The following is a 13,137-nucleotide window of genomic DNA, read 5'->3' on the forward strand; positions in this document are numbered from 1 at the left end:
ATTTGTGGATCCCTGCAAGGCTCTCATTTGGAGCATGTATCTGTTCTCTCCCCAGCTATTTGCTGACCCGATGCCCCCAACCACAAGGCTTCCACAGGAAGCAAAAACAGAAGGAACAGCTGGGTCCTCTGGTGGGAAAGCAGACACTTAGGTCCAATGGGATCATCTACCTAACCTCTGTCCCCAAGCTAAAATTCCCCTCTTCAAAATCCCTGACAAATAGTTAGTCTCCTCTGAATGAGAGGAAACTCAATTATCTGAAGCAGGCCTCTTCCCTGAGCAATAGCTTGGCACTTAGAATCAAGTTCCTTAAATCTGAAACCCTGCCTCTGGTCACTTTTATCTGCTGACCCTAATTCTCTATTGTTCTGGGTGCAGGACATCCGTCTTCCATATGACAACCCTAAAGTAAGGGAAGATTGACAGCTGACCCACAGAGCCTTACACAAGTATGGCAGCTTGTCAGAAATGACCAAATCTCAGGCCTCACCCCAGACCTACAGAATGGGAATCTGTGTTTTTAACAAGATCTCTGGGTGGATTCTATGCACATTCCTTTCAGAAGCAATGCCTTAGAGGCCTCTTTTCATTTATTCTACAAATACCTAAGAGCCTACTATCATCCAGGACCTGTACAAAGCCTTCAGGGAGACAGGCTTCAGACTTCACAGTTAACCAGAGTTGGGTGGGAGTAAAGTCACAAACCAGCCGTAACAGCAAACAGTTCTACAGCATGTAGTTGGGGCCGGGTGCTCCTCTAAGTGCTTAACACAGATCAGCTCATGTGATCATCACAAAAACACTGTGGGCACACACAGTCAGTCATATCCCCAGTTTCAAGCCGAAGAAATAGAGGTACTGAGAGGCTAAGTAATGGGTCCAGGGCGACAGGGCCAGCAAAATGCAGAGCCGAGAGTCAAACCCAAGCAGTCTGGCTTCAGCGTCTTTGAAAAGGAGGAACAGCTTATCTGCACACAAGGGGCTGGCAAGGATAGTCCAGGGGGGATGTCTGAGGTTTGAAGGACGGTGGGCATCAGGGAGACTGGGGGTCCCAGGAGGAATGACAGAGATGGGGAGATCACTTCAGCACAAAGAAAAAGGGCATGCAAAGGCCCAGAGTGTAGAGCAAGCACACTGACTGCCAGGAAGAAATCAATCAGTCTGGCGGGAGCACAGGACGTAGCGTGAGACTGCAGATGAGGCCAAAAGGTAAGCAGAGTGACTCACGCAGGGCCTTGTGAACCCTGGAAGTATGTCGTGTATCCTAAGCACAACTAGGGAACAGCCCGGGGCTCCACCCAGCCAGTGACATCATCAGATCAACACCGATTCCTGTGGCTGCAGTGAAGGGTGGCCCCACACTGGGGCCCATGACAGAGGCGAAGAAGGAAATGCAGAAACCAACAAGGAGGCCAGTGCAAGAACTTAAGTGAGAAATGCTCCAGCTGGCTTAAAACGGCTTAAATTCTCTCCGTTGCTCTTGGTGTAACATGAATACAATTGCTTTGCGATCCATCCTCCTGGTTACCCCTCCTTGAGTTTTATTCCCATTGAGCAATATGTCCCTTAAATGTCAGCATTGAACCCAGGACTTGGTAAGAGGCCCCAAATGTTTCCTGAGCAGTGCAGCTCTATTTATCTCCTCGAGTGGATCACTGGAGACTCTCCAGCCCTCCAGATGTGGGTTCAAACTCTGAGTATGGCTTGGTGACTGACCCTTGCTGGGTTCAGGGTGCACAATTACAAAATGGGGATAATCCCACCACCCACAGCCCAAAGAAGCCCTAACGGTCAAGAGCAAAAGCCATGGGCCTACCAGGAGGCCAGGCACCAAAGGGGAAGCTCTTTAACCAAGATTCGTTTTTCACAATCATGAAAATTTAGTGAAACAAGGAATCGCGCAAAACTATAGGCAGCAGAGAGAGAAAAGAGATCCAACAACGCGGGTCAAAGAGAAGGCACCCTCAGGGGATAAGCAAGGCCAATCCACTGTTCTAGGGAGAAGACAAGTCAACTATAAAAAATCTTTTCAGAAGTGCCAGACTCAGGTAATGTGGAAGGAGATGATGAAACAGCATCCATGTTAAAAAGTCAGTTGTCGACTTAAAGGTCACCAACAGAAACACTAGTAGCAAAGGGCAAACTGAAAATCTTCTCAGAAAAAACATGAATTCCTTCCCAATCAGTTTTTAACTAAGGACCAACATTATACCAGGCACTGGGCCAGGAGTGCAGGGTAAGGTCTGGTCCCTCCAGGTGCCCCAAAATCTAGCTATGGAGACAAAATAGAAAACAGCTGTGTAAACACCATACTCCAGGTTGGTAAGCAGGCAGGTAGTTCATTCCTCTAGTATATGGACATTCACTCTCGTGTTAGTGCATCTCAGAAGGACTTATCTTGCTCAAGTAGAAGAGGAAATGCAATAAGAAATCTGCAATTTAGTGAAGGAATACTTGAAGACCAGTCCTTTTCTAAAAGCAGTTTACAGTAGGTATTAGGAGGTTTTCTGATATCAGACTGTCTGGGTTCAAAGCCTGGCTCTGCCATTTCTACCTACCGCAATCCTGTACCAAATATTCAACATTTTGTGCTTCAGATCCCTTATCTATAGGAGGAGGTTAACTATGGCTGTCTTAAGGAGTTATTAAAAGGGTTAAACAGATTAACGAATACAAAAGTAACTACACGAATTAAATAGATTAATGAATATACATAGGCACTATATAAGATATTCACTATTATTTACAGAAAACAACACACAAGGTAAGGGTCAAAAAATAATAATAGGGGTGCCTGGGTGGCTTGTGGGTTAAAGCCTTTGTCTTCAGCTCAGGTCATGATCCCAGGGTCCTCTCTCTGCCTGCCTCTCTGCCTACTTGTGATCTCTGTCAAATAAATAAATAAAATCTTTTTAAAAATAATAATAAATAATACTTTTTAAATCTATGGCCCAAACAGACCTGCCTAGCTTAAAAGACAGTGCGTGTAGAAACCCAGTCTGTGTCCCAATCCCAATTTTTTTTTAAGTTTTTATTTATTTATTTGACAGAGAGAGACAGCAAGAGAGGGAACACAAGCAGGGGAAGTGGAAGAGGGAGAAGCAGGCTTCCTGCTGAGCAGGGAGCCTGATGCGGGGCTCAATCCCAGGACTCCGTGATCATGACCTGAGCCGAAGGCAAACGCTTAGTGATTGAGCCACCCAGGCGCCCTCAATCCCAATTTTGACAAAGAATTGTTCCTGGACACCAGGAGATTAAATCTAATTTCCATATCCATCCAAAAAAGAGGAAAAAAAGAAAGAAATTTATCTTAAGCTCAAATGATTCACCACCTATCTTCATCAATGTTCTGAAGACAGGATTCTAAAAGCCTCTGCCTAAAGAAAAAATTTTCAATCAGCCACTGTGTTCTCCTTTCAGAAGAACCATAGAACAGTATGACAGTATGACCCAATGATACTCGCTCACCATCCCAAAGGAGGAAGCCCCAAGAGCAATACTGAGACGCAATGAGATGAAAAGGTCCAGGGACTCATTGCCCTGGAAGTATTTCAGGCACTGAAGTTGAAACCTGTTCCCCATTAGCAAATGAATTATCATGGGTAAATAAATACAGGACAGAGGTCTGGGGCTTAATTTCCCTGGGTGACTCTGATCTTCACAAAGGAAGCTATCCAGGGCATCAAAGGAAGCAGAAGCTCTCTTGCGCCCAAGTGTAGGATGCCCAGAGCTTTCAGAGATGCATCTCGAAGCTTCAAGCAAGTAGGCAGAAATCCAGTGAGGGCCACATGCGGCAATGTGTGGGGACCCCAGAGTAATCAAGCAGCAGGCATCAACCCAGTGAATGTGCAACACACAGTGAGCATTCTATGTTGCCTGGGGAATGGATTTAAATTACAGTGTTGTTCCCTTTAAATGGAGTCTGTTGGTGCAAGATTGAGATAAGCTGGTAAGTCTGAAATGATGATTATAAAAAAACCTACTAATCTTTTTATTAAATTTGAATTGATTTTGTGAACACAAAGTTAAAAGAGACTTTCTCCAAAGCAGCTGCACACACGCACAACCACACATAAAACCTTTAATGTGCTTCAAAGTGTTTCCTTAACAAGCACCTAAAACAGACAGATTTTTCTGCCTTATTTAACAAGACAGGCAGAAACTAAGTCCTTTTACCCCCACTGTAAGAGGCCTGTCATGGATTGGAATCAAAAGAACAAATTTTAAGTTAGGCCCTCCCCCTTTGCATGTGGGTATTTAAAACTAAGATATAGGTTCATCCCTTCAATGCTTTCCAAAAGGAAAAAAAAAAAAGGCTGTTGCCTAGCAACAATTAAGACAATGCAGCAAAGGAGGGTGATTTGAAAGAAAGCTAAACCAGTGAGTTTGTTATGGTCACCCTAGGCCAGAGACTTTGCAACCCAAGACCTGGCTATGTCCCCATCTGTCCTCAGAGTAAGGCCTAGCTGTTTCCATCCATTTGTCTTATCTTGACCAAGAAGATCTGCAATCCCGAAGAAATAAAAACCTACATCTGAGGGCACCTGTGGGGTTCAGTGGGTTAAAGCCTCTACCTTCGGCTCAGGTCAAGATCCCAGGGTCCTGGGATTGAGCTCCGCATTGGGCTGCCTGCTCAGCAGGGAGCCTGCTTCCTCCTCTCTCTCTCTCTGCCTGCCTCTCTGCCTACTTGAGATCTCTGTCAAATATATAAATAAAATCTTCAAAAAAAAAAAAAAAAACCAAAACCTACATCTGGACAGCATGAGACTCCTGAACATCAATGCTCTCTTGTGAAATGTTAACTGGCCTGTTTCTGCCACCGGTCACAAAGCTTCAAGCTGGAAGGGATCTAGGAAGTTACTTTGCCTACATTTCACTTAACAGGTAGGGAAATTGAGGTCTCGAGAGATGGAATGACTCCCCCAAGGTATCGTAGCAGTTGGCAGCAGACACTGGGCTGGACACTGGCTCTCAGGTCAGGCGGTGCTCCTCACTCCAGCCTCAGCAGTCCTCCCACATGGGCTAAGAACCACTGCCTACTTCAACCTCAACACAAGCAAGCCAATGATCAGGTAAATAGGCTGTAGGTACTCAATACTTCTTATCCCCCAAACCATGAAAAATACCACTCTTATTTGAGACCCCTTTAGAAGCTGCTGAGGTGTGCAAGAGCTTGCCTGGGATGTGAAACCTCTTTTTCGCAACCAAGACACCTAACTAAGTCCACAAGACCCCTAATAGGTGGGCCGACATAGTGCAAGCACTCTGGGACGGAGAAAAATCACAGTAAAAGTGACAAGGGCACAAGAGCTTTAGGTCCAAATTTGTCATAGCCAAGCAACATACGCTGCTTCTTCCCAGTATCACCCTGAGACTGTGACTCCGGGCTGGCATTGTTCTAAGCAAGACACTTGCTGAGCAATCAGGAGTTGTCAGTCAACTTGGAGATACGCAGAGACACGGTTATACTGGTCCAGACCTTCACGCCCACTACAAAGAGGACTCAAGTTGTAGGTAGCACGCTGCGTAGCGCACAGACCATCTTGGGGGTAGTTAAAAACGCATTAAGTTGAAAGGATCCAGGGCTTTCGCCTTCCCGTTTGGATTTCTTCCGCATTTACATGGTCCTAAATCCAAGTTAAGAGCTTCAGCAGACAGCAGAAGAAAAGCAGTAACTTGGCCCACTTTCATTTAGAGACTGGAGGTGACAGGGGTCCCAGCCTGAAGAGCCCTTGTGCTGAGTGGAAAAGGGGCCAGAGGGCACAGAAGAGTAAGAGCACTGCTTCTGGGCCTTTGGAAGAGGGTTCTGGCCTCCCTCTAACACCCACAGGCCATAAGACACTGGGGCCAGATGCTCAACCTGGATCAGCCAAAAGGCACCAGGCACCCTGGGCTGAGGAGGTGCTGCAAAGCTGAATGAGAGAATGCACATGAGAAGTATTACCATGTACTCCGCCCCAGCAGACGACAGACCAGAGGGGCAATTTTTACACTTTGTAGAAAGACATTTCATGTGCTTTGCCTCTGTTTGCATATAAACAGCTGCAGTGTGAACAACAACTTACTCTAGACAACTTCCTCAAAGATGTCAACTGTGGCTTGGCATTGACCTCCCTGAGAATGTGCCTTTCCTCCTGGGACTCTAAACAGCTGGCACACAGGAGGCATCTGATAATGTTTGTGGAATGAATGATAATCCTTGTAAGTGACAGTCAACAGACTATGGGGAAGTCGCTCGATTTCTAAGAGCACGCTTTTCCTCAACTGCATCATGGGAACATCCGTAGCTCACCTCATGGGTAGGTTACATGGATTACAAGAGGTAATCCATGGGAAGTGCTCAGCACAAAGCAGATGATCTGTTCGTGTTGGCTCCTATTATTTATAATGTGGGTCTGTTTCTCCATAAAATCCCAAGACTCCTGAAAGCAAGGGGGACTGTGTAACTCATCTTGTCCCCTCTCCTCAGCAAGGCCAACAGCTGGGACATAGTAGGGCTTCAATGTCCCCTGAGCTTAACACCCATTTTCATGACACTTTAGCTGAGTGGGTTATTTTCCTTGAAAGCAATTTGATTGGGGGAAGAAAGAAACAGGGGACAAGGAAAACACCTAGAACATCCACACTCTCAGCCTGATCTCTGACCTCTGCCCCAATTCATATAAACCATGGAATGATTTCAGAATGCTTCCTTTGTCCTCACCTTTCCCTGCCCAAAATTCTCCCTGTGTTAAGCTGAGTTTCCTTGCAAACAACTTTTCTTCTGAAACTAAAGGGTTCCTGCAAAGTTAAAAACTTCTCATTCTTCACTCACATTGATATGGTAGCATCTAAGATAAAAAACCAAACAAACAAAAAACCTGGGGCCAAGATTGGCCTCTTGAACTGAATGGAGAAGACGAAGTTTTGAGGGTGAGAACTTGACCGTTGCCCCAGTATGAAAAAGCAGATTACACAACAAATGGCATGTTCAACACTAATGCCGATCTTAATTCCCAAAAGCCCCAGGTCTTGTTTCTCCTCCAACACTCCTAGAAGTAGCATTTAAAACAGCAAAGTTTCTGGGATCAAAACAAGACTGGTAGTTAATTTCCTTCTTTTCTTTATAGAAGATGCTGTTATATATAGTAGGGGGAAGGGACGGGTGGGGATGGAAGAGGAAAACATCATCTAAAGAAGGAATTCCGTAACCACAAAGTTTCTATTGCCGGTTTCAATCTGTCTGTCTTCCTTCTTCTTTCAAGATTATGAGCAAAGCCAGCACAAATCAGGGAGAAGAGATATTGTGTCTTACCTGCCATGGACACCAATGCTTCCAAATGGTACCACATTAGCTAAAGGACTAAAGCGACTGAGTTAGACTACATCATTGCTCTTGTCATCACCTAGAGTACAGGGGCCACTGTCCAAAATTCATGTGGACAATGAAGGAGACTTGGCTTAAGTGAACCAGATGTTCACCCAATCTCTCCTTCCTTTAGATGAAGTCCGGGGCAGAAGATACATTCAAGGGAATCATCAAAAAAACCCAATTCACTTGGCAATGGACTTTGACCCATCAGAAAGAAGCAAATGTGTTCAAGGTTTTTACTCTTTTGCATCTACTGGGGAAAATAACAGCTACCAGTCACTGACCAGGTCTTGTGTACCAACTATGTCCTCTATTTGGCTCTTTAGCCATATTACCTTCAATTCTATTACCTTTACAAATAAGGTATTTACAAGGAAGAAATTATTTCCCCCCATTTTATGGGTGAGGAAGCAAGCTCAGAAAAATTAATCTTTCAAGGCCACTTAGCCTATACATGGGAACGCCAGGACTCAAATCTAGGCCTTTTGGTCTCTATGCACACCCCTACCCACAAAAGCATTAAACACAAAAATGAGAAACAATACTCTCATATCACTAAAGGATTCGTACAGGATTCCCTTCTGCCACCTTTTAGGAGTATGAGCCTCTGTGCTAAGTACTGGCAATGAAAAGACACGACTAAGGCTTACTGAGTCCTGAACCAAAGGCCAGGCTTCCTCAGTACTGAATGTGAAACACACATTTCATCTTCCCAGGAACCTTATGAGGTAGCGACTAACATCATTTCCCATTTTACAGAGGAGAAAACCAAGCTTCACAGAGGTTAAGCAATTTGTCCAGGGTCACACAGCTAAGAACTTGGATTTGAACCCAGAAAGCCCAGTCCCAGGGCCTATGCTATTAACCACGAGAGTGGCAGGTTTCAAGAGGAGCTCACAAAATGAAAAACACCAAGTCAGAAGCCACAGGGAGCATTACATAAATAGGCCTTTGGTTTCCATTTACTTAAGAACAGGTTATGATGGTTCTCAATATAGGAAATAAGTTGGCAAGGAAACAATGGAAGCAACAACAAACCCAAATGACTAAATGTAGCTCTGCTGATTGCTCAGATAAAGACTCCATCATCCTAGCCGGCCGCTTGCCAGCATCTCACTTTTCCATATGTGTTTGTTAAACTCCAGGGTGTAATGGCACGGCAAGGAAATGGACTAGAAATGCCTCCAAATTGTCCAACTGCCCTATGCACAATTTCTAAACATCAAAATTACTTCAATTTCAAAATCACTTGTATTTGGAAAGGCAATAATCTCTTCCAAAAGAGAAATCAGTTTCTTCACGTTAAAAAAAAGTTGTTTTTTTTTTTTCAAGAAATGCTACACTAGAACTGAAGGGCTGCTTAGGAAAGTGTTTAAAACCTCACTGCCTGGATTCCAAGGGAGAGATCTTTGCGGCCCTCTGCCTGGGCCCCTCACCTGCCAGCCGAGAGCCTCGGGTACGGCACAAGGAACCCAGGCAGTCCTGACTTACATTTGCAAAGCCTGCAGCAGAGTTTGCTTGGAACCAGATTTTTCCACAAGTGCAAAGCACCTCACAACCTAGAAACCGTTATTTATGAGGACAAGCAGTCAACACAGATCAGGACCCAGTCATGTGACCACCCGTAGAACCAGGCCGGGCCATAAACAAAGTTTGGTTCTTTCCAATCAGCCTCTATCAGACTGTCACTTTTATCTGAAAACAGTCCCTTCAATCGGCCATCAGATATCTATCGAAGCACTAGGCACTTTGACCCTAGTACCAGGAAAACATGTACGTCTTCTGACTTCCCTGGCTATGGTCCCATTTATTTTAACATTCTAAACCCATATTCAAATAGCCACTAGTTCACTTTGTACAGGGCATGAACACCTTTCCCAGGTTCCTCTCTCAACTAGCGGGCCTATGAGCAGAATGGGGTAAGTGCTCACACTGGACCCAAGCAATGAGTACCTTCTACTTGGCTCCAGCTGCAAAAGCCACACCCCACCCAGCTCACCCCTAAGTAATAAAGCCAGGAGCTGACAGGCCAGGCTCTATTAGCAGGGGTGCTTGACCTTGGCTATACAGGAGAATCACCTGGGAAGCTTTTAGAATAAGAATAAGAAGAAAGGAACCATCAATCCTAAATTAAATGACCATCCTTGAGGGTGGAACTTTAACATCAGTATTTTTCCTAAGTCCCCCAGGTGATTTTAGCCAAAGTCGAGACCTACAGCTCCTACTCCCATCTATCACCAGCTGTATGACCTCAGGCAAGACACTTAACCACAGACTTTGAGGACCTCAATCCCCTCCCAAGGCAGACATAGGAGCCCATGTGCTAAAAATGTATGCAGAACGCTTAGCACAGCACCTGGCTCAGAGTCTACTGATCTTGGCCCTGTTAGAAGATAAACTGAGGCATATTTTATTATTCAGCAGAGAGAATTAATTCTGTAAGTCACTGCCTGGATTAAAATTATTAGATCAAATCTTTTATTTCTGCTGCATTTGGGATTCTGTTTTGGAAAAAGCCATGAAGGAAGAATTGGAAAGAAAAGGCTTCAGGAGCCACAGCTGCTCAGGATCCTGTCACACAGGGCTTATGGCAACAATTTTCTTTTTCGACAGTCCCCCTCACCACCTCCCAGGTGAAAATATTCTCTTGATAGTCTCATGCCAACTGGATGCAGTCCAACACCAAACATCTTCTAAATGGCTTCTCTCCATCTGAACGTCTGCCTTCTATTTTATTCTAATTCCTTTAGCTTTTATCAAAAGTCAAACAGTTTCTACATCAATTAACAATAAGAACTTACCACTCAAATGATGTGACCGAAAAATGGCAAGGTGTGAGCCCTCTGGGACTGAGGCCATGAGTTAAACCCTAACTCAATGGGTTCTCAACCCCACCTCAATATTTTTTAAGAAAATCACTTGGGAAGCTTAAAAAAAATGCCAGTGCCCAGGTCCCAACCTCGAGAGATTCATTTGATTGGTCTGGAGTGGGGCCCTGAGTACCTGTTTAATTTTTAATCTCCCTCAGATAATTCTACTATGCAGCTGGAGTTGAGAACTACAAACCACAAAAGCTAAGAAGAAAAACAAAACATTTATCCTCTTAACATCCCAACTATATTTTAAGCACCTTCTGGAATAAACTAAGCTACCTTCAGAGGAAGATACCAAATATAAGAGGCCTAGAAAGAAAACCAGTAGTGGGAAGCTACTGGTAGGAAGGGTGTCCTGCCTAGGTCTTTTAACAAAAACTAAGTGCAATAACAGACATCTTCTCCTTCCAGGTGGAAGCATCTAAGAATACCAGAGCCCCCAAAGGCACAGTGAGACTGGCTGCAGTAACACGTTCCTTGTGATGAGACCCAGAAATCCTGTTTGTTTAGGGACAGAGGTGCACAAATGTAAGGGTTTAGGCTGAATTTGCACTGATCAACATGTATGTAATATCCAAATGAAGGCTCTAATGAAAGCCCATTCCAATCTTGACGCTGAGCTTATTTACACATTTTCAAAAGGTCACAAAGCTTGGACTTGAAATCATACTGTAAAAAAATGTAAGTAAATAAACCTACAATTGCTTATTAAACACACATGTGTGTGAGCGCGTGTGCACGCGCATACACACACACATACACAGCAATACACTTGATGAATTTCCAAAGGAGGGAGGTACCCACTCCAAGAAGGACATCAACTTACCTCTGAATTTCTTGGGTGGATTATTAAGGTCCCCAGCTTCTGGCTGGACAACACAACGATCGTCAACCAGACTGTGAAGACAAAGAAAAATGCTCTATCAAGCCAAGTCTAAGAAAACAAAACCTAAGCACGATGCAAAAATTGAATATCCAGTGCTGTTCCTACACAAAACTTGGATGGCCGTGTTCCCCTGCTAGGAGGCCGTTTACACTAGAGGCTTCCCATACAGGGAGCTACACCTAATCCAAAAGCCCAGGTTCTGCTCCTGCAATGCACACATTAACCTACCGTTTTCTGTGGCTCTTTTCCCTTAACCACATCCATGATGGATTTGAGCAAAACATGCAAAAATGCTGAAGTCGGGAGGCGTAGCAAGGGGTGAGGGCATTCAGCTTATGGTAGCTGAGGGGTCCATTCAGTGCCAGGCAGAGTGCCGGGCCCCGTGACGTGAGGATGAATATGAACCAGGCCCTGCCCCGACGGAGCTCAAGACTAGTTCGAGAGCCACAAAAGCAAACTAAAAAAGAGAATATAACCTAGGGGCTCTAAGAGAAAGAAGAACAAAATACAGCCGGGAACTAACAGTGCCTGAGGCCATCTGAGAAGCTGCTGGCAGAGAGTCATATGGAACTACTGGAAATCGACATGGAGGTAGGGAAAGTGCAGAAAGTTATAAATAAATGACCAGGTCCAATTTATATACAGACCCAGTATTTAGAAGTTCAGACTGACCAAACTGACATGTACAACTCTTTTAGAACAGATTTAAAATAATGTATTTTTTTGAACAGATGAGGAAATTGAGGCTGAGAAGTTCAAATGACTTCTCCAAGTTCCTAAAACTGGTATTGGTCATTTGCAAAGTGACCACAGAACTTGCTCCCTGCTCATACACTTCAGTTTTCCAGGGTTCCTTCCGTTAGTCTGTGTTGCTCTTTATTCCAAAGGCAAGGCACCATTAAATAGTTTGCCTTTACTCTAATCACCCCTTCCTCCAAAATTCTGTTTCACCTCCTAAAGTCTGGCCTGTCTTTCCAGGCTGATTCAGAGCCCCTATCTTCTCCATGAAGGCGCTCCCTCTGAGCCGGCATTCCCTGCCTCTCCTCCTGTCTTCCTCACCTCACTGGAGAAGCACAAATGGTGCAGTAAGCTAAGAGCTTCCAAGGGGCACAGAGCTGCCTGCTTTGTGGCCCAAAAGATGCCCACCGCTGGTACATTTTCCTGCCCAGGCTAGGTGCTCAGTTATATGTTTGTGTTTGGTGTGAATCAAAGTGGCGAGAGTAACCCACCAGCACCTTGCTGCCTTTGGGTATAAGACACAAGATCTCTCTCCCTCAAGAAGAAGAAGAATGTGGTCAATGGCTCAAGTTTTTATGCAAAAAGTCAAGAACAGAATGTGCATACAGAAAACTCCCATTTGAAGCCCTTGTGAGTGTAAATATAGTAATGCCACCAGAGCTATCATAGTATGTGAAGTGGGGGAGTGCCTTGGAATCCAATACAGTGCTGGGTTAAGTACTTAGCAAGTTCTCAAGGTGGAGGGATAAGAGAAAGGGCCCCAGCCTAGCCCAAAAGACAAATGAATTGTAGATGGCACGTGGCCGCCCACGAGCAGCTTGACGACAATTGTCATTTCATCCCTCCTGGTCTCGGTTCCTGTATCTGTAAAATTATAGAGCTGGTCTCAAGGAGTCTCAAGTAAGGTGATGTTCCTCAGACTTCCTGATACCAGGTCCCCCTCATCCCCAGGCCTCTCAAAGCTGTGTTCCAGGATGGGGTCTGAGAACTTTCAGAAGCACGCCTCTGATACACATGTGCATGCACACGGGCTCTCCAAGGTCCGGCTCAAGCTCTGAAACTCGAGGAGTCAATAAAGCCACTGGGGAGGTAACCGCCATCTATATAAACAGAATGTGGCTAGGGAGCTAGATGCCAAGTTCCACAAAAACAGGGTGGTCACTCACTGTCATTCACAATGGGTGCTCCAGAAATGTCAAAAATATTAAAAGGAGGGACGCCTGGGTGGCTCAGTTGGTTGGGCAGCTGCCTTCGGCTCAGGTCATGGTCCCAGCGTCCTGGGATCGAGT

At 44.9% G+C, this 13,137-nt stretch overlaps 1 protein-coding gene across 7 annotated transcripts in view; it reads right to left on the minus strand.

The window, feature by feature from the left end:
• The window catches only part of ITPR1 (inositol 1,4,5-trisphosphate receptor type 1), a 331,871-nt gene that overhangs the window by 292,402 nt on the left and 26,332 nt on the right, over positions 1-13,137 (minus strand). For all 7 annotated transcript variants that reach the window (XM_047746291.1, XM_047746284.1, XM_047746265.1 and 4 more), the window contains exon 4: positions 11,051-11,121. In XM_047746291.1, coding sequence (XP_047602247.1) covers positions 11,051-11,121 — 71 coding nt within the window. The remainder of the gene's footprint in view (positions 1-11,050; positions 11,122-13,137) is intronic.

The sequence above is a fragment of the Lutra lutra genome, chromosome 1, assembly GCF_902655055.1.
Source record: "Lutra lutra chromosome 1, mLutLut1.2, whole genome shotgun sequence".
NCBI classification, from domain to species: Eukaryota; Metazoa; Chordata; class Mammalia; order Carnivora; family Mustelidae; genus Lutra; species Lutra lutra.